Below are 26994 nucleotides of genomic sequence, written 5' to 3' on the forward strand. Positions count from 1 at the left end.
GAGCGAAGTGAGTTGTTAATCGGCAACAATTGAGATTCTGACAGAGCCAAGAAGCGGGGTAAGAGCCACCTTATATATCATTGAAGCACTTCGGCAAACCAGCCTATAACCATTAAGTCAGGCAGGGCTCATGCGAAGCAACTTTGAAGCTTATACCTGTCTTCGCAACTTGCTAAACATTTACTATGTCTCTGCAACGCATATTATGTGATCTTCTGTATCTAAAGCTAAACTGATTGCAGTTCATGTCAATGATTTTAAACCTTATTAAGCTTTTATTCCGATGTCGTTTAAAACCATTAGGTCATGATACGTAATATGAATAGATAAACTTATGATAGGATCACCAAAAAGCGACACTAGCTAGAGACTACTAGTTCTGTTACCTCAACGGAATTCAATTTCCAGTTTCCCCGACCCCAGTACTAGGCCATCCCAATTGGTTAAGAAACCATTATCAACCGTCTCTCAATACTAGACAGACACATTCCTCATCGCCATTCCTAGCACTTACGGTCTTTACCTCAAGCTCTTCGTCAAAAGTGCGAATGAGTGATTCGGAAGCTTCCACCATGCCAACTGAATCTTCTTCTTCTCCTTCCTTATCGTCACTTAGGAAAGCTGCTGGCGCCTTGTATAAAGTGATGTCCACGTGCTTCTTCGCTCCGAGCCACCAACCCTTGTGCGTAATTATGTGTAATTGGTATGCGAAGATGATATCCTGCCCTGTTCGAGAACTTTTCTCAACTGTATTACCTCGAGAATAATCATATTCTGTGCCCGCTCCAACATCTGGAGTGAATTTAGCCGCGACCTCGCCATCAACGTTCTTGGTTGAGTTGGCTTTGCTTGTCCATTGAAAGCCTCGAGCGACTTTCAGGCCTGTGATCATGAATACTGGCTTCTTCCCCAGGATGCCAGAATTCACGGCTGCCTGAACAAGATCTTCTTTAACACGCTCAGCAGCCTCTTTGTCTGTCGGTTGCTTTATGAAATAAATAGTTTCGAGCCGTCGAATTGTATACTCGTCCAGCGACTCATCGGCTGCGCCACTACCGGTTCTCGCGCTAGCATATTCCAAAAAGTTGGCCCAGACACTACCACGAAGTGACTGGGTGTTTTGGTTGCTCAACTCGTTATCATAGTCAAAATGGCTTGTGACTAACTTTTCGAGTTTGGCCTTTGGAATGCTGCTCAGAGGCTTAGTGGGGTCTTCGGGGTATTGCACAATGTCACCTATGCAAATCGATGTGTCGGGGTGGTAGTTGAAGCTTGGCGCTAGGATGTAGGTAGGGATCATGGCTATTGAAGTTGAGATGAATCAGAAGCAATTGAGAATTTCGATCAAATTTTAATATAGCTATTGGCGATAAGGAACGGCCATTTCACACATGTAGAGGCATGAGTTCATATAGTCACAGCCGCTGGGCTTAACCGCACCCATCCAAAGGCGGGGTTAAATGCATTACTGCCCAATTTTCAGCCGCACAGGGGATCAGATCATCATAGCGAATAAGTGAAAGGGAACAAGTTTCATCCAGACGAAGTCAAGTGTAGACCTTGAAAATCACGAATAGCCACCAAATATTGTGAGTGACACAGCACAATATAAGGAGATGCCCTACACATCGCAAAGGTCCGAAACAGTATATCAGCTGACAAATATATGGTACCAGGGATTCGTCTGACGCTATTATCGATAAAACACAAAACGCGCAGGCAAATTGATTCAATTCATCGGATGGAACCCTACTCAAGACAAGAGCTAACCAGGCTTGCGGCAGAAGATATCGCCGTGATCATTGGGAAAATTGAAGCGGAATCAGATTGGACCAAATACTTATGGAATCAGACTAAATTCAAGAATTTGATGACGCTGAGCACGTCTCTTCTGGCTCTATCATTCAACCAAGCCAAATATGAACAGGGCGAGCAGAAGGACAGCTACTTGGCCAAACAAAACATGCTCCTAGATGCGTTGGAACTGATGTGCACCGTATGTCATACTATCACATTTATATGGAAAAAAACTATTGATTGATACATACTTGCAGTACCCAAGAAGGAATCTATCACACACTAGCCCCATTCCATTTCCGACCCTCAATTCGTTGGTTTCTGCAAATCTCATAACCGACAATCCAAGCGCCGCAGACAAGGAACTAATTAATGGAGTAAAGGAGAGTATTATCAGCTTCGTGTCGGGACCCAAAAACATAACTGGCAATTTCTTCAGACTTCTAAAGAGTTTTTCTGATACGCGGAAACAAGCTAGGAGGCAGGCAGAATCAATAAGACGCTGCGCTGGTATACAGCAGACGCATGGTGGCACCAAGACGATCAAACCGGTCGAGGATGAAACATACCCTAAACACGTCTACGATACACTATACAGAACCTTGCAGAAGCATGCAAAGTGCCGTTGCATACTGCCTGGTCAATCTCTCTCGGCCCTTGGAAGCCATTTGGGACGACTCGAGCTCAAGGGGAACATTCCTACCATGGAGGATGATTTCCTATTCCATACAGTGTTCTCAAAAAAAGGGTTGCTCCAAGTGTTTGATAATTTACAGTGGCAACATTTGCAATTCCTTGTTCCGAGGTATACTGTCTCGAAATATCCTCAATTATCTTTATTCATCTAACAAGTTTAGAAATCCTCAAGGGCGAAAAATGGTCCATTTCGAAGTCAATCCAATCGCCAAAAGCCCAACAAAGTCCAACTGTAACACAGTCAGATCTACTTCGGAGTTTTGCAAGCTCCTCACTAAAAATATAGGCCCTGCAGCAATGCATGTTCGCATATCAGATGGAGCATTGCAAGTACTTGAGACCGTGGGTTATATTGAAGTTGACATAGCCCATGAGAGAAGTATTCCACTTTCCCAAGTACTTCGTGACTACACTGTCGTATCTAAAGGCAAGATCCTGATTGCATACATCTTGGCCAAATCCATCTGGCAGTTTTATGACTCGGAATTTATGAGTGTCCGTTGGACAACAGAGAACATCCAGCTCTTTCAGAAAGAACAGGATGATGGTGATGAAGACGATGAAGCCTCTATTCACTGGGCTCCCTATTACACTTTCTCGTTCGAACATCCAGCCGAGCCTGGCTCTATGGAACGTCTACCACGGGATGGGGTTCTTCATCGCTACCCTCGTGTTCTGGCACTCGGTGCCATACTTTATGAGCTTGGTCTACCGAGAGGTAAAAAGTCCAAAGTCTCAACCGAACGTTCTGATGAGTCCCCAACACTTGAGGGAAAGATAAATATGGTCACAAACCGTGTTAGGAAAGGAGTAACCGGAGAGAATTGGCCCGATATTGGACTGCGGGATACTCAAACGCGGGCGAACTATCGCGTGATTGTTGAGAACTGTGCCAGCAAGGACCTCTTCAGACCCAGTGGACAAGATCCGGACGCATTAGAAGAGGAATTGACAATTGAAAAACGGCGCGCAATTCTCTTCGAGGCGGTAGTTGAGCCCCTTAAGCGGATTGCTCAGGATTGTGATTGGGTTGACAATAAGGGAAATATACGATCCGGCCATGCTCGAAAGGCATTTGCGAGGTTAACGAAAGAATATCTCACCTCACAGGATCTGGGGTCAAGCGCACTGCTCAACGACACCACTCAACTATCTCGAGCTACATATCTGGCCCAGGGCATATCGGGAGCTTCCAGGTTCGTCTTACCCCTAGGCATGTCTACATGGCAGGTCTTTAACATATTCATCTACTGACAGTGGCAGCAATGAGAGCCAAGCTTGGCTAAACAAGATCAAAACGGCATCCGTCATGAATTCTGTGGTGTCTGCATTTGCAAAGGGTGAACTCAAAGACAAGAGGATTCGCATTGCGGTATTGGACACAGGCTATGACCCCGGTGCTGTATTTTTTGCAAACAAAGATCGACTTCGGCGCCTTCAAAAATCTAAAGACAACTATAACTGGAAAGATTTTGTCGAAAAGGGCCAAGCCAAACCAAAAGACGAGCAAGGGCACGGAACACATGTCTTATCTGTACTGATGAATGTAGCCCCAGCCGCCGACATCTTTGTTGCTCGTGTGGCGCGAAACAATTCGGACTTGCAGGATTCAGCTAGGAATGTTGCTGAGGTGAGCCTTCTCCAGCACTATTACTTACTGTCCCTCCATATATCACCATCATACCTGTGCAGTCGAGCTAACAACTACCAAGGCAATAGAGTGGGCATGGAAAGAATGTTCTGCCGACATTGTCACAATGTCGTTCGGGTTCGATGGTGAGCAATACGTCGAGGGTGAACCTGTTGTCGGCAACGCAATACTCAAAGCGCTCACTGAGACGAGTCAACGTACTCTCTTCTTTGCAGCAGCCGCAAATGAGGGTGGGAATAGGAATGAAATGTTCCCAGCCAGCAATCAGAACGTCATGTCAATCCGCGGGAGCGACGATCGTGGCTGGGCCTGCAGCTTCAACCCTCCGCCAGACTACAACGCAGAGACATGTTTCATGACTCTTGGAGTCGATGTCCCAGGCGCATCCCGAGTCGAAAGTGAATATAAGGGTGGAGAGGTATTAAAATCAGGGACGTCAGTTGCGACACCGATTGCTGCAGGGATTGCTGCGATGCTACTGGGTTATGCGAAGATTCACGAGCAAGAGTTGAAAAGTGTACTTGGACAAAAAGATGAAGTAAAGTTACAAAAGATCAGAAGGATAGCCGGGATGAGCAAGTTATTTGGAATGATGTCGACGGAAATGATGGAGAAGTGGTCATACTTGAACATTGACAAGTTTACTGATTGTACAGATGACCTCAGGTTGTTTATGATAGCCAATGCAGTCAGAGAAGCGAAGGATTAGAAGGTATTTAAAACTGAAAAAAATACTTCAGCGCCGCCAAAGCTTCACTTACAGGATTAGGAGCTCTAGTGACGTACTGTTTCGAGACAAGCGCCGCTGTCACAACGAGCATGTCTTAATCTCTTCTATGCATCTTTCACGGGATACTTAATACCAAGGCTACAGGTACCAGGGGATATTAACGAGTTCCCTGTACGTACTAACTAGGATGGTCTGGTAAACGATGAAAATGGAATTAGAGTTCAGAAAGTTACATCGGGTAACAGACTTCATGCACAATAGTTCTCGGAACAGTTTAGTCCCGGCGTTAACTTAAACAAGCTCCGCTCTTCATATACACGAGTGGGTTTCAAGACCGTTTGGCATCGGACTTAGGAGACCTCAACGGGAAGGGACCTGACTCCGAACCCGATAATACGAAATATATCAACATCAATATATACTTTCATGAGATTCGAGTGAAGGCCTACTGTATCGTCTTTCTTCTCATTCAGCATAAGCTGTAACGTCCTTTATGAAGAATGGGCTCCAACAATTTCAACCCAAAGACAGACATTCCTAGCCTCGAAGGCAAAGTTATCCTCATTACAGGAGGTAACTCTGGATTGGGACTCGAGACTGCACGGCAGATTTTGAAAAAGAATCCGAAAACCATCTACCTTGCTTGTCGCAGTAAAGCAAAGTACGATGAAGCCATCAGCAAATTGCAAATGGAGGAAGGGTGTACAACCGACGCAGTATGCTTTCTAGCTTTAGACCTTGCCTCGTTCTCAAGCATCAAGTCTGCTGCAAAGGAATTCCAGTCTTCCTCTGGGCGCCTTGATCTCCTTGTCAATAATGCTGGTATTATGATGACACCAGAGGGTCTCACTAAAGAAGGCTACGAGATCCAATTCGGCACGAATCATATGGGACATGCTCTCCTAACACACCTTCTCCTTCCAACGCTCAAAGAAACTGCTACTATGGCCAATTCTGATGTCAGAATAATCTTCGTGTCCTCGGCTGCAGAGACAAGGGCCCCACATGATCCTTACAAATTCGACCAGCTCAAGACCACGATGCCAAACATTGGTACTACAGCCCGTTATGGCATATCGAAACTCGCCAACGTTCACTACGCTGCTGCTCTTGCTCAACAACTCCAACGCCAAAACATCAAAGTCATTAGTCTTCATCCTGGAATCGTTCGAACAAACCTCACCGTACCGTTGATTCAGAACAGTCTATTACTAGGCACAATCACTCGTTTATTAATCCCGCTTGTTGCCGTTGACGTTTCCAAGGGTGCCTTGAACCAGTTGTGGGCAATGACCGACCCTGAGGCCGAAAGTGGTGTTTTCTACTACCCTGTCGGTGTCAAGGGGAAAGGAAGCAAACTTAGCCAGGATACAATTTTGCAAGAAAAGCTTTGGGAGTGGACTGAGGGAGAAATTAAGCAGCACCTTGGTTGAACCGTTTGACAAGGACTGGACGGGTTTTTGTCTTAGAAGCGTCTTCAGATTTGAGATTTAATTTGGCCTGACGTTAAGCAGGGTTAGAGTTTTCTTGATTCCAATATGGAAAATGTACATAATGAAGCAGTGCAAGAGAGAAACAATCTCCTCTCCTATTTGTGCAGCATATTCAGCTTTCTGACTTTATAAGCTTCCATTTATGGCATCTGCTAACTTCTGCGACGAAGAGTGTAGAAATAGAAGGTAGCTGTACTAGCAACAAGACAGTTAGCTGTGATACAGTAGAGACATCACAAGAAAAAATTGAGAAATTGAGAAGCGAACATCGAAGAAGTAAATTTGACGTCTTAGTTGATCAATTGTGTGATAAATTGAAGGTCTAAGGAGGAAGAGTAGCCACTATATTATAGCTCGATGAAAGCACCTTCTATCACGGTCGTATTTATAACATTAATCTTTACGCTTTTTTATAAATTAAATCGTATTTCTGAATGTTGGAAACCCTCAAATGGGTGGTGTTGCTTGTTTTAACCTATTCCTTGTAGAAGGTTGAATCAGAGATGTCACGTGTGAATCTGTCCATGTGGTAAACCACGTGTCGCTTGTTCACGTGCCGATCCGCAGTTGCACGTGCTACTGCTCACGTGCTACCTCACGTGATCATTAACTATCCTCAATCTTCTTCTGGTTTACTCATGCCTTGATTTCATGAAATAACTTTCACGGGTAGGGATTGATGTTCAATCACATGTGTTTTCTCTTTTTTACCTTCACAGAACTGTAGTGAAATGACGGGGTGTAGTTTCATGTACAAGTGAGGTTCGTCAGTGAGTCTCTAGAGAAATCAATAATTACAGTCATTCGCCAGCAACTTTGTCAGCTAGCTATTACTGAAAGACAATCTGTCAGTATCTATCATATTGCCATCTACCGATTGAGTTGCAAATTATAATATCCCATGAAGAAGCACGTAAAACACCAATAGGTCCGACGCGACAATGAGACTCGAGTTACCCTGTAGAGAGAAGAAGCGCGTCAAGACAACAGACCACTCTAACCAGAAGTCTACTGGTATATCCGTATGTCCGAAATGACAATGCGAAAATTACTTAACGCGCCAAGTTTATGCGAAAATAGTCAACCGTGTCCAGCCGCGTTCAAATGTCAAACCACCACAATCAGCACTACAAAAGGACTCACAACAAACCTCGTCTAGCCAGCCATCTTGGCATTCCTGACCGACCACGGATGGCACGAGCTTAACCAAGACCGGATTAACTTCCAGGATAAGATTAGACGAAACGTTTGCCGTCCTGTCGGCGAAAGAAAAGAAGCGAATTCGGCCTACGCAATGATCAGCAGATGGTGGAAGCAATGGAACCCAGAAAAGAAGGACCTTTTTTCCCACTTGGTGAGATCCTAGTTTTTCTCATGTCAGAAAATTCCACCTTTTACCCTCCGATCGGAGACACGACTACAGAAGAAAAAAACTTCAAATGCTGGGCAGGATCCATAGTTCTACGTAAAAGAAATGGTTTCGCGAGTAAGGGAAACAGCCGAGAGATCCACTTTTGCTTGGGTAATATTAATTGACAAAGGAAGAGAAAAGAAAGGATTCAGAGTTCAGGGCTGGAAGAAGCTTAAATTGAAATGACCTCAGAAGAAAGAATAGTGGCGATACGTTGACGTCCGAATGGCAAATGCCGTGTCGGATCCGGAACAGAGTTACGGCAGACGGAGTTCAACTACGCCATTAAACTCCACTGAAGATAAATTTTCAGGGCATTTCTTACCCTGTAAATGAAACAACGTCAACGGAGGCAAAGAGATCCACTATTCCGTGATCCACTCCGAACGGATCTGCCGGGGTGGCCGAGAACCAATTGGCTTCCATCTAAAGATCATGAGCTGAGCATCAACAGATTCATTTATGACTTCCTCATTTCAAAGGACCTTCCTATCCTAGTACTCGGCATCGATCCCTGGACATGTTCGTCTCGGTCTATCACGTAATAATGCAATCTGTCCCCCACGGGGTTACTTGCAGATGGTACAACATCATGTGCTGAAGAAAAGTCAACCTGACTGAAACCTCTAATGCTAACCGTCCCATTGGTTCGGAATTACAAAGAATTATGCATGGAAGGAATGGAAGAGCATACGGAGTAAGCGCGGGTTTGACACTAAGACCCGTTGCTCTAACCCAGTCCCGGTCCCCATCGGAACCATGCCATAGCTCCCGCCACAACCTCCGATCGGAGCTTCAGGCCTGGGGTACAAGCCTCAACAGCAGGAAAAAAGGGTGATATATATGGAGAACTCCGGTCCGCTAATAACGTCAGGGTCCGCACATTCACACTGCTCTGCTCTTCCCTTCGTCTTCTACTCTCCTTCTCCCGTTCTTCTCAATTCACTTTCCCTTCCATACTCGTGAGGTCCTCAAACGCATTCATTCATTAGGACCACTCTCAGACACATCTGCGCATCCTTGGCTGGACGTCGCAGACCCTTCAACATGGGTATCATGAACTTTACAAAACGGTCATCCGCAGATAAACCTGCTACCGAACCACCAATGACAAATAACGACACAAGCGCCTCAGATAACGACCAACCGAAAGACGCGACAGATTTCCAAGAAGTCCCCGCCGGTACCGTCGAGAAGGGAAACATCTTCGATCAAGGCGGCAAGACATACCGAACCCTCGGCCGCTGGGACACGGTCCTTATCCTCTTCACAAATCAGCTCGGTCTTGGCATCTTGTCTCTACCAGCAACAATCAAGACCCTCGGTATCGTGCCAGGAATTATAGCCATTCTGGGTATTGGTGCAATTTCTTGGTATGCTGCGTATTGTCTGTTGCAATTCTATCGCAAACATCCCAATGTTGTCAGTATCGTTGAGATGACGAGGATCGTGGGTGGACCGTGGTTTGAGTCGCTAGCTGGTTTCGTCATGATGATCCAGGTCGTCTTTATTGTTGCTTCTGCAACTGTCACTCTGTCTGTCGCACTCAACACGTTGAGCAGCCATGCGACGTGTACTGTCATCTGGATTCTGGTGGCTTGCGTGGCTTGTTATATCCTTTCCATCCCGCGAACCATGAAGTTTGTTTCCAAGGCTGGAGTCCCCAATGCTGTTAGTGTCGTGGCGGCTTGCTTGATCGTTTTGGTCAGTTTGGCTGTTTCTGGACCTGCCATTGCTCCTTCCGATTGGCACAGGGAGCTCAAGGTTGTTGGAAATCCGACATTCCGTGACGGTCTTAATGCTTGCCTGCGCGTGGTTTTCTCCTACGCCGGTACCTTTACATTCCCGTAAGTTGACCCGAAAATCACCAGAACTGGACTTACAGACTAATACTCAATAGATCATACATGGCAGAGATGAAGGCTCCCGAGAAGGATTTCAAGTTTGCGTTGGCTGTTCTCGAGATCGGAAGTACACTCTTCTATATCGCCATGGCTGTGGCTCTGTACTGCCTCGCAGGCGATCTCACCACGTCTCCCGTCCTCAGCGCAGCTTCTTCGATCCCTGCTAAGGTCGCCTACGGAATTGTCCTCCCCGCTGTAGTCGCTACAGCTCTTTCGATCGGCCACACTGGCTGCAAATACGTCTACGTTACTCTCATGCGCCAAATGCGATCTACCCACCAGGTCACCGACAACAGCGTCAAGTCTTGGGTCACATGGATCCTTTCTGTTACTGGATTCTGGGCTCTGATCTTTGTCATTGCGAATGTCATCCCCATCTTTGACTCTATCTTGTCGATTACATCCGCTACGACCATTCCCTGGTTCACGTATGGATTTGCGGCAATTTTCTGGCTGCATCTTAACAAGGGACTGTACTTTTCATCGTGGCAGAAGATGCTGCTGACACTTTTGAACGTCACCATGATTGGTGTCACACTGTTCTTGAATGCCGGTGGATTGTGGGCTGCTATCACAGAGTTGTTGGATCTCTTTGAGAAGAACGAAGATGGCGTTGGAGGTGTTTTCTCATGTGGAGATAACTCCATCTTTTAAGCAACTTCTAAATAGTGTCTTTACCAAAATAATCATTTATTGTTTCTACAAAGCATAGGATTCTAGATAAGATCTTTACAGACTGTGAATCCTACCAATATTTTCGCTTTACTTCAGGATGATACTGGAAGTCATTACTCAGAACTTATCAGCCAACCTCCGGCAAGACAGCAACGGAGGAACGACGCTGTGCTCAAACCACAAAACCTATCTATTACATAAATCAGTCAAGTATTGGTTACGTAAAGGCGGACCATGAACTACACTACATATTGACTTCCTTCTTACCAAGACCATGTTGGAGGATAAGAGATTATTGTCTCATGTAACGGGTTCATTGAACATGGTCGCGAACTAACATCATGTCCAGTACCACCCAGATTGAAACTGTACAGTAAACAATAACTTGGTATCTTCTTGACTATAGTAGTATTGCAGAGAGCGACACGATCGTTGCTGCAAAGGCAGATGCAAGTCCCAAATTCAACTTCTCTGCCGAACTCTCTGAGTATCCAATATTGGAAGAGTCATTCGAGAATCCCACTGTACGCAACCACGTAGGCGTACTACCATTCAGGCTCAGAGTGTCAGAATGATATTCATCCAAGACGCCAGAGAAGCGGACACGCAAAAAGCCATGGACGGTAGGACCTTGAGATGTCTCATTGCGATGGATATATGGTACCGAGTGGAAAGTACCGTCCAGCGTCAGATTGGCAGTCTTATCGTCAAATTGAATGCTAGGCTGAGGATATTGAAAGTCATCCCAGCCTTCGACATCCCACCATGGCTCCAACATCATATATAGGCGGGCATCAGTGGTTTGTTTGGTGGAATCGCAGACTGGCATGTTGCTAAAATTTGCGAAGACTGATGGGTTGAAGCGGTCGGACAAAATCGGCCCACTGATATTGTAAGCTCCCCCAGAAACCTGCGTAGTAGTAAGGTCGAAAAGGTCAGGACTTGATCCGTTTCTGGGAGGATTTCGCAAAAAGAATGACTCGGGGTGGTAGGTGTCATGATCGAGAAAACTACAAAGAGGTCAACGCGGGGGATGACATGAGATGAGAGTTGACTGACGAATTAGATAATATGGGGTACGATATACCACGGTCAGGTCCCTTGACCATATGTCTATAGTCTAAGCTGGAAATATTGAATGACGACGTATTTTGTGGGAGGAGCGTCAACCAGAAAATAACAGAGTTACTCCCGGCACTCCAGAGTCCTCTTTCAAGAATGCTGAGAATCGCATCGAACTTGGTGGTATGGGTGTAGTTCTGCCACGCCGGACATAATGGCTCGCCATATTGCCAGCCGAAGACGAATTCCAGCTCCACCTCGGCCGTTGCATTATAGTATCTGTTGTCGGTGAGCTAAACGTCCTGTGGCATTAATTCTTGAAACCTACGATCCAACCCAGCTGTAAAAGTCACCTAGGCCAGTTACGTTGCGAGGGCGATAGTTGTTCGATGGGTCATAGGCTGCAGATGGGTCATAGTCCTCAGGTGATGATTCATCTTTAGCAATAACGAAAGCGAGAGAAAATGCCAAGATGGCATAGGCTTGAACCATGCGCTTGATGGCAAGCATTTTGCTGATTGATGGATGGTCTGCCTCGCAGTGATGTCTTTGAGGGCAGAGTCAATGTCAGTTATACACAAAATGTGCCGTACTTTTAATTTCGCTTAAATGTAGGCATCCTCATAGGTACTTTCCAACTGGCTATAAAGTATGGAAATATGGGGATTGTAGCCTGATTTGGCTGTTGTGTTGGTTGTTGGTTGTTGGCTGTTGGTTGTTGTCTTTAGCAGTGGGGATTTCACTTGTGACTTTGACGATTTGCAATAAAGCTGTTGGCTTGTTAAATAGGAATGAAATAGCCGGCTTGGTAAAGAGCCGGCATCCGCCTTGGCTTGCAAGCATTTTACTTGAAGGTTAACACGCAGGGGTATTAACGGGCCATTTCGAACGAGACGTAGAGTACAAGAAGAGCACTAAAAATATAATGATTCTTATCAACAGACGACAAAGAATGTAACAGTCTTTCCAACAACATTAAACGCAGTATGTACCAAGAGAAAGATAACGAAGAGCACCGTAACACGAGACACTACTAGAATCGTAATGCAACATCGCGGTCATTGCTATTCCCGAAAGCACCATTTATGAAGAAAACTATGCATGTCTTGGTTGGCCTGATGTACTCTACACCATAGCATATAGAGTACTCTGTACACTTGATTATGCAATTCTCGAAACTCGTGGCAGCTAAAGTGTCAAGTGGCACGTATGAGCCAGCATTGCTGTTGCACCGAGTTTGAAAGACGACGCCATCGGGCGCTGTATATGATTTGGGAAGACCACTGCAGCTGCCGTCATTCTGAGGAACTGGGGCTGCACTGGTGGTGCTGATGGCAGCTGTTGAAGTCTCGGCGGCAGTGGTAGTAGTAGGATCGGCAGTGATGTTGGTGGTCTCTGTAGTCTCCGCAGCGGCGCTTGTGGTCTCAGTAGTAGAGAGTGTAACAGAAACAGTCTCGGTGACGTCGTTCTCCAACGAAGATGTTGATTCAAGTGTCTTTGTTGATTCGCTGATCTCTGTTGGGGTGGCAGTCGGCTCGAGACTTGTTGTGACGACGGATGATGAAGGACGGCACGGTCCAGCGTTGACACCAGAAAACGCGAGAAGTGCAGCAGATCCTGCTAGAAATGAAAGACGAGTCATTTTAAAGAGTGGCCGGAATTGGGATGTAAAGAGTGAGAATATTGGACGGCAACACAGAGAGAACTCTTCAGGTTCGCGTATATATAAGTGCCAACACCCCGGTATAAACTGCAGTCAATAATTTCCACCAAGTGATGACTATTCCCACTTTATTCGTTTATGCTAGTTTCTGATTTGCTGGCTGATACTCTTCCTCGCCCGTCAATCAATAGTGTCTCGATAGTTAGTTTGCCTTAGTCTGAACTAGTGTCAAAACAAAGTCTGCAGTAGTCAGGGGTAGGTATTAAGCATACTTGACGACCTTTTTCTCAACTTGCGGCATTGCAAAAAGCAAGTATTTGCCTAACTAGCGCAGATAGGATCTGGTTAGGTAGGAGGAATAAAAGCCTTAATCAATCGTGGTGTTATTCATATGATAATTCTATCTGACAAGACATTCTAACCGCCATCACTAATAAACCTCCAATTCCTTGTAATACTGACTACTACTATCCTATTAACTCAGTAGCGCTTATAGGTCCCTAGGAGAATTCTTAGTTTGCCTAAGGGCTTAAGAATTAGAAAATACTACCTTTTAAGAGCTAATTAACTAGCCAGAAGAATAGATTGTTACTAGTAGTACTTACTAAACTTTATAGGCTAATATTAGTACTACTTTTAACCCAAGTTCAGTTAAGAATATAATTCGTTATCTGCTTTATTTTTAAATACTGTAACTGAAATACCTATCTAAATGATTTCTATTATACTTCCTTCCAGGCCCTTCTCTTGCTGAGAAATGTGAATAAGGTTAGAGATGGAATGCTTAGCTCGACGTTGTGTCTTTTTTTTCCAGTACGCGTATTAGCGTCTATAGAAAAGTTACCAGAATTAGCCACACGATTATATCACGAGACTTGGAACAGGTAACATATCTGCTTTACACATGCATCGGCTGCGGAAAGGCGAAATGCATGATATACCTCTAAAACTAAGGAAGCGGTGGCCACTCCATTTCCTCAAATCCTAATGACGGCGGGTCGCCAAAGTAAAGAACTCCTGGATATTCGCGATCTTTCCTGTGTGTCAACACATGGCTTCGTATCATGTTCCGCGTGAACCAATATTTCATCAAATCGTCAGCTCCACGCACACGTACATGAATCGCCTCGTCAGGACTCGCCTCCACGTCGACCATCTTGACCCAATATGAGGAGCTGTAAACATCACAGCCGTGAGGAAAGCCTTTAGGCGCAGTAGCAAGCTGAGAGAGAGCCTCGGCATCGAGCATGATGCACGCAACGTATCTTGTATTCCCAACGTCCGACCTGCCCCCCTTGGATGCAATCCAGGTCTTGAAATATTCGCGCACCGCAGCGAAAGAGGCGTTTTCCAGACTCTGATCCTCCACAACGTCATTCTCATAGCGGCGTACAAATTCCTCGTTTGGGCGCGTGTCAACCTCAACAGGGACATCGTTATATCGAAAGTCCGTTTCTTTACCCTGGGTAATTCGAAGCTTAAGACCCTCGACTTCGTCTTCAACCCAGTGCTGGGCGATATTGTTTATAATCTCAAGAGCATGCTCGAATTTCTGGTCCGATCCGGGGCCGTAAGCGGTGCGTATAATAGCGAAGCCCCATTTCTTAGGTTTGTGGCCGTGTGTGAGAGTTAACGTTGTGTCTAATCGGTGGATAACGCTACGTTTGCATCGAGGATCTCCTTCAAAGCGAGCTATGCGAAAGACGTCATCATAGATCCATGGATCGTCCTCCTCATCGATCACTGGTTGGGCCATGGTATATAGAAGTATGAGATGTTGATATTTCCACAATGGTTAAAAAAAGAGTACAAGGACACGTTAACAAAACGCCAATAGGCCAGGCCAGTATGTATCCACTCCCGATTAGGTAAGGGTATAATTCAATAAAGAGATCTGGCTAGCTAAAGCATTATTAATTAGCTGAGGTTACTGGTGTCGTATAGACCGCTTGACCGAATAACCCAAAAACTAAGGCCCCGTTATCAGGATAACGTGGTTATTTGGGTCAATATGAGCTTCTGACACCAATAAACCTCCAGTTCCTTAAAACACTACTGCTCCTTTCAACCTAAGGTCAGTAAAGAAAACAATTCGTTGTCTGCTTTGTTTTCACATACTGTGACTAAAATATCTAGCTAAATGATTTCTATTATGCTTCCTTCTGGGCCCTTCTCTTGACAAATCATACAGTAGCCGTGAGAGAGTTTGAAACAACTTTCTGTATATGTTCCAACTCTAACGAACTGACCCAGCTTTCCGGTCGACTGAAGCGCTATACCAACACTTTGACTTGGCATCTTCTTGCTACGTACAATTCCCAACTCCAGCAGGAAGACTTCCTTCAGGGTTGCCTCACGGCGGTCAATAAATAGTCGTGGGCAACCTTTGTAAATGGGGCTCCATTTCAGGTCAGATTGCAACACGCGTCCAGTGTGGTGGTGTGAGATGGTCCCCCTGAAACGTAGTCTTCCGCTTTTCACAGCGCCGAAAATGAATTGTGGATCAGCGAGATCAATATCTACGCTGACCAACGAAGCTGTGGGCTCAAAAACATCACGGCTGGCTCTGGTATTGAATTTGATTTTGCCTGGTATCGAAGTCCAGGACCAAGAAGGGCCTTGTAGTTTTGGTAAGGTCTCATTCCTGTAACCCAGAATTTCGGGGGACCACATCAATTCATCCAGAATGTTGGTTTTCCAGAGGCTGGCTACATAATCCGATGCCGTGATATTGGGATTATTTTTCGCAAATGTCTCGGCCACCGCGGCAATGGCAATAGGCCTGTCTTCCAAGTTACTCAGATCACGTTGACAATACTCCGAGACAAGCCCTGCCCAAGTACCTTTGCCATAGGCAACCAGAGTCTTAGAAGGCTTGGACAGAAAATGGTATCCCTCCTGAAAGATACAGCAGTCCTGGCTCTGACAATGCCATTGCATAGCGTGCTTTGTAAAGCTCAACATTCGTGATGAAAGCAATTGCTCCTGGAATGTCCAAGCTCTACCATCAATTGGTTCTGTTGTCGGCGGCCCGGACAATGGTACATCATTCCCAACCAACTGAGCCATATCATAGTTGTCATTGATGCGAACAGGAATGCCGACTCCTGGAACGTAGGGTTGGCGATCCTGGAGAAATCCTTCGTTGGCTGATGACGCGCAAGAGGCGGCAATTGTGAGGATTGCGCCGCTGAATATGCCGGCCATTTTTCGTATTTCTCCATCTTTATCAGAGCCGCCGGTCTGACCGTTATTATTTATCTCCTCCTGGATGATACAGATTGAATCAATCCAGAGGTATTGGATATCCATCTGTCGACAAACATAAACGGCATCGCGGATAGTAAGAGGGAGATCTTCCAACGGGACCTCCCGATAGCGATCTTGTAGGTTGAAAGATGTTGTTTGAGAATTTTGTGGCCCGCCCCAACAGTATGACAAGGCCGCCCAGACTGGATCTTTGATGAACTTTGTGTTGACCAGTCGGGTCCTGCCAACGGTAACATCGAGTAAGCGCGATGGAGCTGATCCAGCCCGGTTGCACTTATGATGCTCCTTCAAACACTCGGCCAACAAGTCACGAGCGCGAGAAAATACCTTGTCAGATCTAATACATGGATGGATGGGTAGTCCAGGCGTCTCTAGTTCTGAAACTAATGATGATATATCTTTGGAAGCTGTTAGTCATTCAGAACAAGTAACAAGAATAGCATTTTACATTACCCTTCGGAAGCCTGATATAAAGACGCCTTATGTTACAATTAATCGGGTCAGGGTCGATGGAAAAATAGGTGAATATGGAGCTGCCGAAGAGCTCCTGCTTATCGAATAAGGGACATTCAAGTTGGGCCTCTTCCATAATCTCTTTAGAAAAATGAAACTTACAAAACTTGATCACACTAGAGACAGAACCATCCCAAGTTCCCCTTCCCCCTTTATCGACAATTAGACGTCCGGGATTGTCATCATTCTCATACAAAGGAGTGAAGTCAATAAGAAATGCTCGGCAGTAATGGCAAGAATGAAGGCCGTAACTACGGGCTTTTTCGACAAGGCGATTAGTTATTGCCGGGTCCATGTTGAGTAAAGGTTGTGATCCCTTGCCTTGTCCGTTCAACATGATCAAGATGAGATGAAGTGAAACTAAATGCGGGGGATGTATTTATAGAACTGTGCTCGGCTGTGGGCCACGGGTATCAATGCATATGCAAGGATACCCACTGGGCCGACAACGAGTCATCTGGGAACGTAGGCAATCGGAATACCAAGAAAGGTTCAAACACTGTCGGAAGATATCTAATATGGAATCCATTCTACACAGCTTATAAATAGCTATCTAAGCAGAGCTCTGTCCTGGGTGGATCCACATTAGGATTATAACAAATAGTAATATTTCCTCTTCTAATCCTGAGGGTAAATCAGTCTTTCTGTGCAGCCAGATCCAGGATCGCCGCCATTTTTGCACAGCATGGCCATGGTAGCTGTAGTAAGAGGTTGCGGAACATAAGAAGCTACCAAATACCACCGTATCTCTTTTGATGGCGTTTCTTGGAATGGCTGTACCAAACAGTCAGAGCTGACAAGAAGGTAATTTCTGGTAGCCAGATGGACATCTTATGCTCTTTCACCTTTGCAGCTGAGTCCACGTGCTCAAAGACGTCCCGCGCTTCGTCAGGGATGAACATTTGTTCAGCCAATTGCGCTGCACGGCTTTTTGTGCCACGAGTCAGGCATACAAGCTCCACGATGCTTGTAACCAGGAGATAGTACTCATGAGATAGAGCTTTGTAAAACAGTGTAATGTGAGTATATCATGGCCCACTTGTTGAAGGGAGTGGCTTTCCCATTGAGTAAGCGTGGTGTTGAAAATCGCGACAGCATTCGTAAGTTTTGAACTCCATGTGAGCGGCCGGTAAGGATTCCAGGTATCTAGCACTTCAAGGCAGAAAATAGGTTCTGTGAGTTCGTATGATAGAGCATGGTCTCTGTATCGAGAGGAATCAGCGCTATCGTTGCACGGCAACGTACCTAGAGGATGAGGAGGATAGACCGCCTCCCTTTGATAAAGATCCGCTAAGTATTATCAGGCAACATATTATCCTCACTCCCTGAGCAGGGTCAATGAAAGCTCAATTACACACAAGATCCTCACTCCCGCCTGCCTCACGCATGGTTGAGTGAGGCACTCATCATTGAGTTAATTTTTTATGTATACTTCGGGACTTACGCCTCGGAAATCTCCAAACAATAGTAAATATAGCGCGTCTAATACTGTTCTCCTATTATCATATCTAGATCATATAAATGGCGGTATATTATCAAGTACTTATCAATCTACCTACTGTATACAAAGCTGCCATTTTCCAGCATCATCCTGACCCGGAGTATCTCTCTTTTTTCATTCAGGCTCCATTCAGAAGCGCGGGGTAATTCTTAGTCATGCTCGGTCGAGAAAATCCTCAACTAACAATTACGACTCAATTTCGTATATACATCACTCGGCCGAAGTTCGTTTTACCATGTCAATTTTCTCCCGGGTATGGTCCCGACTAGGTCATCGGGCATCACTGCGGCCGCGTGTATTTCCCAACTCAAACTTCATCCGAATCCCTGCCAGTGACAAACTTGAAGAGGAGACGCTACCAGACTATCTCCCAGCACGCTATTACCCTGTACGCATCGGTGAAGTATTCGTCGATCGGTACCAAGTGGTTGGAAAGCTTGGCTTTGGTGCCAGCTCGACAGTTTGGCTGGCAAACGACCTAAGGTAATGCTAAGTCCGCACCCCCACGTCCTGTCACTCTTGTCCTTACCTAAAATTGCAGACAACGATGTCACGTCGCTTTAAAGGTTTTTATACGTTCTCAAGCACTTGGAGAACATGCTGGGAATGAAATCGCCATGTATAAACGCATGGAGCAACGCGCTTCTAACCACCCAGGCCGCAGCGCTGTCAGGACACTGCTAGACTCATTCCAAGTCAAGGGACCCGATGGCGACCATTTGGTCCTGGCGCACCCACCACTTTGGCGAAGCGTTGAGGTTGCCATCCGACGCAGTTCTCCCAAACGGCTACCACCCGCAGGCGTGCGCTTCGTCATGAAGGAGTTGTTCTTGGCGTTGGAGTACTTACATGATGAATGTCAAATTATTCACACAGGTAAGAAGAATAGATATCATGTTCAAGCCGCCTTTGAAGACCCTCCCGAAAGAGTTGTTAGCTGATTATCTGTGGTAGATATCAAAGCGGACAACGTCATGTTCGGCATCGGCGATCCTTCCGTCTTCGTTGACTTCGAAGAGGAAGAGATGCAAAATCCCTGTCCACGAAAGGAAGCGGAGGGGCGAACCATCTACACTTCCCGTGTAATGAAATCCCCTGGCAAAATTGGGCCCCCGGTATTATGTGACTTTGGATCTGCCGTGTTTGGAGATGTTGAGAACCGCGAGTGCGTGCAGCCCAATGTCTACCGGGCCCCCGAAGTGACATTGCAAGCTTCATGGGACTACAAGATTGATATATGGAATGCCGGCTGCATGGTAGGTACTCCCTTCGCACATATATATTTCTCTGAAGGAGTGTATTGCCGCAGGGCAAGGCTAACGAAGAGATAAAAGGTATGGGACATTTTCGAGGGCAGCCAGCTCTTCCACGGCATTGACCCAGAGCATCATGAATATCGAAGAAGAGCTCACCTCGCTGAAATTATTGCACTTCTTGGGCCTCCACCAAAGTCACTACTTGCGCGCGGTGAGCTGGCTAGTAAATTCTTCTCAGATGAAGGTATGGTATCGCAATTTCGAAGCTTAGTATTGTGTTTGACTGACATCGTTACCTTGGCAGGCGAATTCACTGCAGGAATCGATTTACCAGAATCAACCTCGCTAGAGAATATCGAGACCCTTATTGCCGGAGATGAAAAGAAACGATTTCTGGAGTTCATGCAAAAGATGCTCCAATGGGACCCAGAACGGAGAAGTACTGCTGGAGAGCTCTTCCAAGATGCTTGGCTGCAGGAGAAGATATAACATCTATAGCACTCAGAAATGTCTTGGGGTTAGCTAAGCCCAATCACTCTGTAGGTGAATTAAGATCAACTTGTCTTTGAGCAGTTCATTATAAATAAGTAATATCAAATATGTCTGTACTAAAATTAACAAGATCCCCTAATACCACTAGTCCAGCCAGCCAGAGAAAACTGGCCCTGGTTATTAGAGTTCGACGTTTGAAAGCATTGACTACCGTTATGAGTCCACTTAACGCAATTTATATCCTGAAAACATGTCTCAAAGCATTCTTGAACGGTGCTGCTTGAACTAACCAGGGGTATTCCACCGAGAATAGTATCGCATAGGATTCCCATTGTGTTGAAGCACTGAGGTGGGTTAGAAGGACACTGAATTTGAGGTGAGGATTCAGCCGTGGTTGATGCGGCAGCCTCAGCAGTGGTGGTGCCAGTTGTTGTATCGAGAGTTGATTCAAACGTTGTTGTTGTAAGTATATCTGTTGTGGACTCCTCGGTGGTTGTATCGGTAGTGTCAGTAGTCGATTCAGACGTCGTGGCTGTTGAAACAACCGTTGTAGACTCCTCATTGGTTGTCTCGGTAGCCCCTAGAGTTGTTTCAAACGTGGTTGTTGTTTGGATATCCGTTGTAGACTCAATGGTTGTCTCGGTAGTGTCAAAAGTTCGTTCAAACGTGGTTGTTGTTAGAAAAGCCGTTGCAGACTCCTCGGAAGTAGTCTTTGTCGTCTCCTCTGACAAAGTCTGGGTCGTGCTGTCTACAAGAGTGGTTGTTGTTGTGGATTCAAAGGTAAATTCAGAGGTAGTTGTGATAGTGTCTGATGTTGTCTCATCTGTTGGTATTTCAGTCATACTCTGGTCGGTTGTCTTCTCCGTTGTAATTTCGAGCGTAACTTCTAGGGTTGTAGTTGGTGGGATTTCCGTCGTAGAGACTGTGGCTACTCCAGTGGTTGATGTAATCGAAGTGAGCTCCATCATTATGCTAGACTGGATTGTTGATTCTGGAGACATGAATAATGTGCTTGCGAGGGAAGACGAAATTCCAACAACTTGTTCTGAGCTAGACGCAGAAGAGACCGCTTCCGCCATAGTGCTTAACGTTGAGGTGAAGGGGAGTGTGGTCAAGGGAATGAATGAGGACTGTGTGGTCTTGGATAAGGGCTGATAAGAAGATGAAATGTTGGACCATCTGAAAGTACTTGATGGAACAGGCTCTGTAATGACACTTTTTGTAGTGACTACTCCATTTGGTAGTGTCGTCAAGCCCAGGGACGTGGATTCCACAGCGCGTGTTGAAGATAATGGAAGATCTTCAGTGCCCGTGGCTGTTTCTTCATCTCGACACTCATTGACTACAACCGAAATTAGTGTTATAGAAGCAAAAAATCAGAGTGTTTCATACTTGGAATTGCTGACAGTCTGACTGGAACGCAACCAGCGGGTTCTGAAGAAAAGGTGATATATATCTGTCCATCTCTGGGGGTCTGACAAAACCCAGCCTCGTTGCTCGGTAGTCCAGAATTCCGAAATTGAAGATAGGCACCATCTATACTAAAGGTTGTGGTTATAGCACCGCTTGGAACATCTCCTGCTTGGCCGCTGAGTATCTTGAACTGCTCTCTGTCATAGTAAATGGGAACATTGTTATTGAATAGCTGTCCATCACGAATAGCAAAGATGTCTGCAGAAGCGCAAATCCCAGATGGAGAGCCAACAAGGCCACCAAGGTCTCGTTTTCTCAATCCCCGCGGCCTTCGTCTATTGTCTACTGTATCAGGTACGACGCGCAGAATAATAAACTCCTCTTGAGGGGTGACAGTTGCTATGCCAGGAGGAGATGAACTCGTGAAGGACGACGATAGGGTGCCTGAAGTAACAGAGGACTTCCCAGTTGGCAAAGTAGCTCTAGACGGCGAGCTGGGAGCGACTGACACAGGAACAAGATATGTCGACAGGTAGGTGACGCACCATGACTCAGGCATTTGCCCACGATCGTTGAAGGCATTGGTTAGAAGAACCAAACTACCCAGCCACAGCGCAAAAAAACTCAAGTTGGCCATGATATTGGGCTGGAGAGGGAGTTTCTGTTCTGAAAAGAAACGAGGACCTAGAATGGACTTATATGATGCCAAGACCTGGTATGCGACGAAATTGGCATAGAATGGAAATAAAAAAGGAGGTACAAAAAGGGGTGCGGGTGCTCCACTGGAGCGAGGGAGGAGGTCTCAGATATCGACAATCATTCTTGAATTACTGTAAGATGAAGCTTACCATGGATCCGGTTTCTTCCTATGGAATGTAGCCATGTGTACCAAATTTGTAACATATGTATTGACGACGGTTGCCTGGGTGAGTATCCACAAGATATATGATATTGAGCTTAGAGGCCTTTTTAGCCTTGGCTAGTTTCTTATCTGTTATTGAACCATTGGGGTTTTGCAGTCAAGATTGTATGTTGTCTAAGATTGTTAGAATACAGAGACTAGAAATATTTCTAGAAAATTCCTTTTATTAAGTAATTTTTAAGGTATAAGTCTTAAAGTATATATATAAAATTAATTTATAAAAAAATATAGTTTTTAAACTTAAATATTAATATAGATTTAATTTAAAGATATATATTATAATTTATAAAATTAAAATTATAATAATTATTATAAAAGCTTTTATTTTTTTAAAAAATTAATTATTAAATATTTCTTTATTAATATTAATATTAATAAAACTATATAATTATATAATTATTATATAAAATAATAAACTTTAAAGTTTTTATTAATTTTAATTATTTATTAAATTAAAGAATTATTTATAAAAGCTTAATTTTTATAATTAATTTTATTTTTAAAAAAAATATTAATTAAAAAAGTTTAATACTTTTTATAACTTTTAATATATTATTTTTATTAATATTTAAAATTAAAATATTATTAATATATATAATTATTAAATTATTATTTTTATTTTTTTTAATTATAAGGCTTTTAATTATATAATTAATTATTAAATTAATAAATTAAAATTTAAATTTTTATTTTATAAAAAAAAAAAAGCTTTAAAGGCTTTTTATAAAACTTAAAAAAAATATAGCTTTAATATATTAAGAGATATAATATTTTAAATAGAGTTACTTTTTAATTTTTAAAATAATCTTTAAAATAATCTTTAATAAAAAAAATAAGTTATTAATAATTTATAAGGTATTTAATAAAAGTAATATTATTAAAAAGTTTATTAAATTAAAATTTATTATATTAAGAATTTTATAAAGTTAAAAAACTAAAGAAAATTCTAAGGAAAAAAAGAAAAGGCTTATAATTAATATTATAGCTTTTAATATAATAAAATTTAATATAATACTAGAAAATTCCTAAATAGGCTATTATTAATTATATATATATAAGTATATAAAGCTTAGTATTATAATTTATTAATCTACTTACTATATAGAAGATATATATATTGAAATTTTATTTTAAAGATGTAATACTGTAGATTGAAACAATGCACCCCTTTCAAGCTGTTGAAAGTGAAGGGTGTTATATACCAGGCCTCGTCACTGAGCCACGACGTCTTCCTCTGTCAGAGTCATTCACTTAAAACCTTTAACAAATTATTCAGATAATGAACTATGACTGCAAGACACTATATTGATATAATACGCAGAACTACTAAGTGATATCGTGACTGCCTCGTCCCCTAGGTCTACTGGATAAGTGTTACTATCTTAATAACGAGATGCAAAGACTCATAAGTATAACTCTATGCTGCAGGGTAAGTAAAAAATAAAGATAATATTAAGCTTTCCAGTTAGAGACTTAATTGGAGCTAGTCTTAAAAAGGCAGGACAATTTATAATAGCTATTATTAGTAGCTATTTTACTATAAATAGAGTATACTAAAGAGGATTTAATAAGCCTTTATTCTTCTATTTAAAGTAAATATAATAAGCAGTTTTAATTAATTAAATAGCTATTTATATAATTATAAGCTAGACTAATTATAATACTATATTTATTAATATACCCCTTATTTAAAGATTATAATAATAAGTCTTTAAATACTTTAAAATACTTTAAATAGCTTATTAAAAAGCTTTTTAAAGTAAATAATCTAATTATAATATAAATAAAATAAGTAATTATATAAATAATTAATAATAATAAAGTAATATTTATAATAATACTTTACTTTTAATACTTAAAAAGTAATATCTTTATACTTTTATATATATTTTCTTTTTCTCTTTAAATTATATTATTATAATAATAAGTTAATACTATAAATACCTTTATAATACTTATTAAAATAGTATTTTAAAGCCTTAATATTAATCTTATATATAGGCTTATATTTATTTTAATTATACTATTTATATTATTTTAATAATTAAGCCTATTTATTTATATATATATTTATAACGTGCTTGATAAGCGAGTGAGTCAGACAAGCGAGTGGGTCAAAAATCCCTCACCTTACAACATTTCAATCTGATCAGATACTTCTTAACCAGCAACTATGTCACAGTCTTCAAATGAAGCTAGAATTCTTCTTGCCCTTCAGGCCCTTCAAAATGACCAAAATCTTAGTCTCCGACGCGCCTCAGGTATATATAAGGTTCCATTTGAGACCTTACGCCGCCGCCAAAATGGCATTCAATCACGACGTGATTCCGGCCCAAACTCGCGGCGACTATCTGATCTGGAAGAACAGACTATAGTTCAGTTTATTCTTGACCTAGATTCGCGAGGGTTTCCCTCGCGAATCCGTTTTGTGGAAGAAATGGCCAATTCTCTACTTGCAGACCGCGATGCATCACCTGTCGGCAAGCGCTGGGCTCATAACTTTATAAAGCGACAACCAGAGCTAAAGACGCGTATCTTTCGGAGATATGACTATCAGAGAGCTAAATGCGAAGATCCGACTATTATTCGTGGCTGGTTTCGGCTTGTACAGAACACAATCGCTAAATACAGTATCCAACCAGGTGATACCTGGAACTTTGATGAGACCGGCTTTATGATGGGCCTTATACAGTCCGGGATGGTAGTCACAGGCTCAGAAAGGCAAGGAAGGCCAAAATCAGTGCAGCCTGGAAACCGTGAATGGATTACTGCAATTCCAGCGATAAATGCCGAAGGTCAATCGATCCCGCCGTTTATCATTGGTTCAGGCCAGTATCATCTTGCAAACTGGTATCGAGAAAGCAACCTCCCCGGCGATTGGGTTATTGCAACAAGCCAAAATGGATGGACAAATAACGAGCTGGGTCTTGAGTGGCTAAAACACTTTGATCGATCAACAGCGAAGCGATCAGTTAGTCTCTATCGTCTCTTGATCCTCGATGGTCATGAAAGTCACCACTCTGTCGACTTTGAGAGATACTGTCAGGATCACAAGATCATTACACTTTGTATGCCTCCTCATGCATCCCACCTACTCCAGCCTCTCGATGTCGGGTGTTTTTCAGTACTGAAGAATGCTTATGGTCGAGAAATAGAGCATCTGATCAGATGCTCTATAACCCACATTTCTAAGACCGAGTTCTTCCCAGCCTTTTATGCCGCTTTTCAAGCTACCTTTACAGAGAGCAATATCCAGGGGGCTTTTAGGGGAGCTGGAATTTATCCTCTTGACCCAGAAACCGTCGTCTCGAAGCTTGATATACAGTTACGGACTCCAACGCCTCCTGGGGAGGCAAGTCAACCACCAAGTCCATGGGTTTCCAAAGACCCCAAAGACAGCAACAGAGGCTCAATCTCAATCTGAATACCTTACCAGACGAGTTATTATGCATAAGAGCAGTTCCCCAGAGTCAATAATTGAGGCTATTAAGTCAAATACAAAAGCAACATTGGCAGTTATGCATGAGGTTGTCCTATTAAGAGATCAGGTCCGAAATCTTGAAGAGGCAAATGCAATACTAAGCCGGCGCCGGAGGGCAAAAAGAACAAGACTACAGAAAGGAGGAGCGATGACTGTACAGGAAGCATTACAATCAATTGATCAGATAGATGTGAATACGCAGGTAGTGGCAGAATCATCAAGAAGTGGTGGTCGAGGAAGGTCGGTTGGACCGGGTGTTCGGCGTTGTGGTGTATGCGGCAAGACCGGGCATAACGCAAGAACATGTCAAGAGGATATTCAGGCCTCTGGAGATGAGTATAGTGAGTAGTTATAGTCAATTGAATGAATTGAAGCAATTTTATCATCTAGATAATAAAGAGGGTTAAGATTTTTGACCCACTCGCTTATCTGACTCACTCGCTTATCAAGCACGTTATATATTTATAGCTTATTAAATTAACTATATATAATATAATTAAATCTTATAAAGTATAGAAAATAAATTACTTAATTAATAGCTTATTAATATTATATACTTAAATTAATAAAGAATTTTAAGAGAAAGCTTACTATAAAAGTAGTATTTAAATAAATTATAATTATTATATAGAGTATAGAGTTAATTTTCTTTTAAAAGACTTTAATCTTTAATTTTATTATTTAATTAAAGTATACTTTAAACTCTATTAATAATATAAATATATAAAAGAAAGTATTTTAAGTATTTTAATTAAAATATATAGCTATTTTTTTAATATATAAATTATAATAAAGAGAAATAGTTTATACTTTTTAATCTTTAATAATTTAAATATTTAAAAACTATTTAGTGTCACAGCTCGAAGTCAGACCAACCTACCCTAGAGCCACAAGTGGATCAGATCACGTGGCGATAGCGTTATCGCCGTAACCTTAGTTAGACCGCCAGTCAGATCCTGAACGTAGCTCCTTGAGCTACGTCTTGTTAATAGAGCCTGACCTGCCTGCAGTGCCTATCCGTAGCAATAGAACCTATTACGCCCGAAGCGTTCCCTGTCCACCCG

General features: G+C 43.0%; 8 protein-coding genes across 8 annotated transcripts; 3 read left to right on the forward strand and 5 right to left on the reverse strand.

Moving 5' to 3' along the window:
- Positions 1-457: 457 nt before the first annotated feature.
- Positions 458-1300, reverse strand: FPOAC1_000107 (uncharacterized protein; the record flags this gene model as incomplete). Its single annotated transcript, XM_044844727.1, has 1 exon — positions 458-1300. One exon carries the CDS (start codon positions 1298-1300, stop codon positions 458-460), a length of 843 nt encoding a protein of 280 aa, XP_044710643.1.
- A 441-nt stretch (positions 1301-1741) lies between these two features.
- FPOAC1_000108 (uncharacterized protein) lies at positions 1742-6307 on the forward strand (the record flags this gene model as incomplete). Its single annotated transcript, XM_044844728.1, has 6 exons — positions 1742-1996; positions 2055-2602; positions 2655-3689; positions 3757-4123; positions 4206-4579; positions 5416-6307. The coding sequence occupies 6 exons, from the start codon at positions 1742-1744 to the stop codon at positions 6305-6307; spliced, it is 3471 nt and encodes a 1156-aa protein (XP_044710644.1).
- Positions 6308-8885: 2578 nt separating this feature from the next.
- FPOAC1_000109 (uncharacterized protein) lies at positions 8886-10336 on the forward strand (the record flags this gene model as incomplete). The annotated part of the gene is made up of 2 exons (XM_044844729.1): positions 8886-9625; positions 9679-10336. The coding sequence occupies 2 exons, from the start codon at positions 8886-8888 to the stop codon at positions 10334-10336; spliced, it is 1398 nt and encodes a 465-aa protein (XP_044710645.1).
- Positions 10337-10757: 421 nt separating this feature from the next.
- FPOAC1_000110 (uncharacterized protein) lies at positions 10758-11929 on the reverse strand (the record flags this gene model as incomplete). The annotated part of the gene is made up of 3 exons (XM_044844730.1): positions 10758-11367; positions 11417-11698; positions 11748-11929. 3 exons carry the CDS (start codon positions 11927-11929, stop codon positions 10758-10760), a joined length of 1074 nt encoding a protein of 357 aa, XP_044710646.1.
- Positions 11930-12452: 523 nt separating this feature from the next.
- On the reverse strand, positions 12453-13061 carry FPOAC1_000111 (uncharacterized protein; the record flags this gene model as incomplete). The annotated part of the gene is made up of 1 exon (XM_044844731.1): positions 12453-13061. One exon carries the CDS (start codon positions 13059-13061, stop codon positions 12453-12455), a length of 609 nt encoding a protein of 202 aa, XP_044710647.1.
- Positions 13062-14031: 970 nt separating this feature from the next.
- Positions 14032-16941, reverse strand: FPOAC1_000112 (uncharacterized protein; the record flags this gene model as incomplete). The annotated part of the gene is made up of 3 exons (XM_044844732.1): positions 14032-14825; positions 15332-16750; positions 16806-16941. 3 exons carry the CDS (start codon positions 16939-16941, stop codon positions 14032-14034), a joined length of 2349 nt encoding a protein of 782 aa, XP_044710648.1.
- Positions 16942-18601: 1660 nt separating this feature from the next.
- Positions 18602-20111, forward strand: FPOAC1_000113 (uncharacterized protein; the record flags this gene model as incomplete). The annotated part of the gene is made up of 5 exons (XM_044844733.1): positions 18602-18849; positions 18908-19242; positions 19321-19622; positions 19701-19866; positions 19927-20111. The coding sequence occupies 5 exons, from the start codon at positions 18602-18604 to the stop codon at positions 20109-20111; spliced, it is 1236 nt and encodes a 411-aa protein (XP_044710649.1).
- Positions 20112-20144: 33 nt separating this feature from the next.
- On the reverse strand, positions 20145-22164 carry FPOAC1_000114 (uncharacterized protein; the record flags this gene model as incomplete). Its single annotated transcript, XM_044844734.1, has 3 exons — positions 20145-20159; positions 20405-21456; positions 21507-22164. The coding sequence occupies 3 exons, from the start codon at positions 22162-22164 to the stop codon at positions 20145-20147; spliced, it is 1725 nt and encodes a 574-aa protein (XP_044710650.1).
- Between the last annotated feature and the right edge of the window lie 4830 nt (positions 22165-26994).

Source organism: Fusarium poae, chromosome 1 (assembly GCF_019609905.1).
Source record: "Fusarium poae strain DAOMC 252244 chromosome 1, whole genome shotgun sequence".
NCBI classification, from domain to species: Eukaryota; Fungi; Ascomycota; class Sordariomycetes; order Hypocreales; family Nectriaceae; genus Fusarium; species Fusarium poae.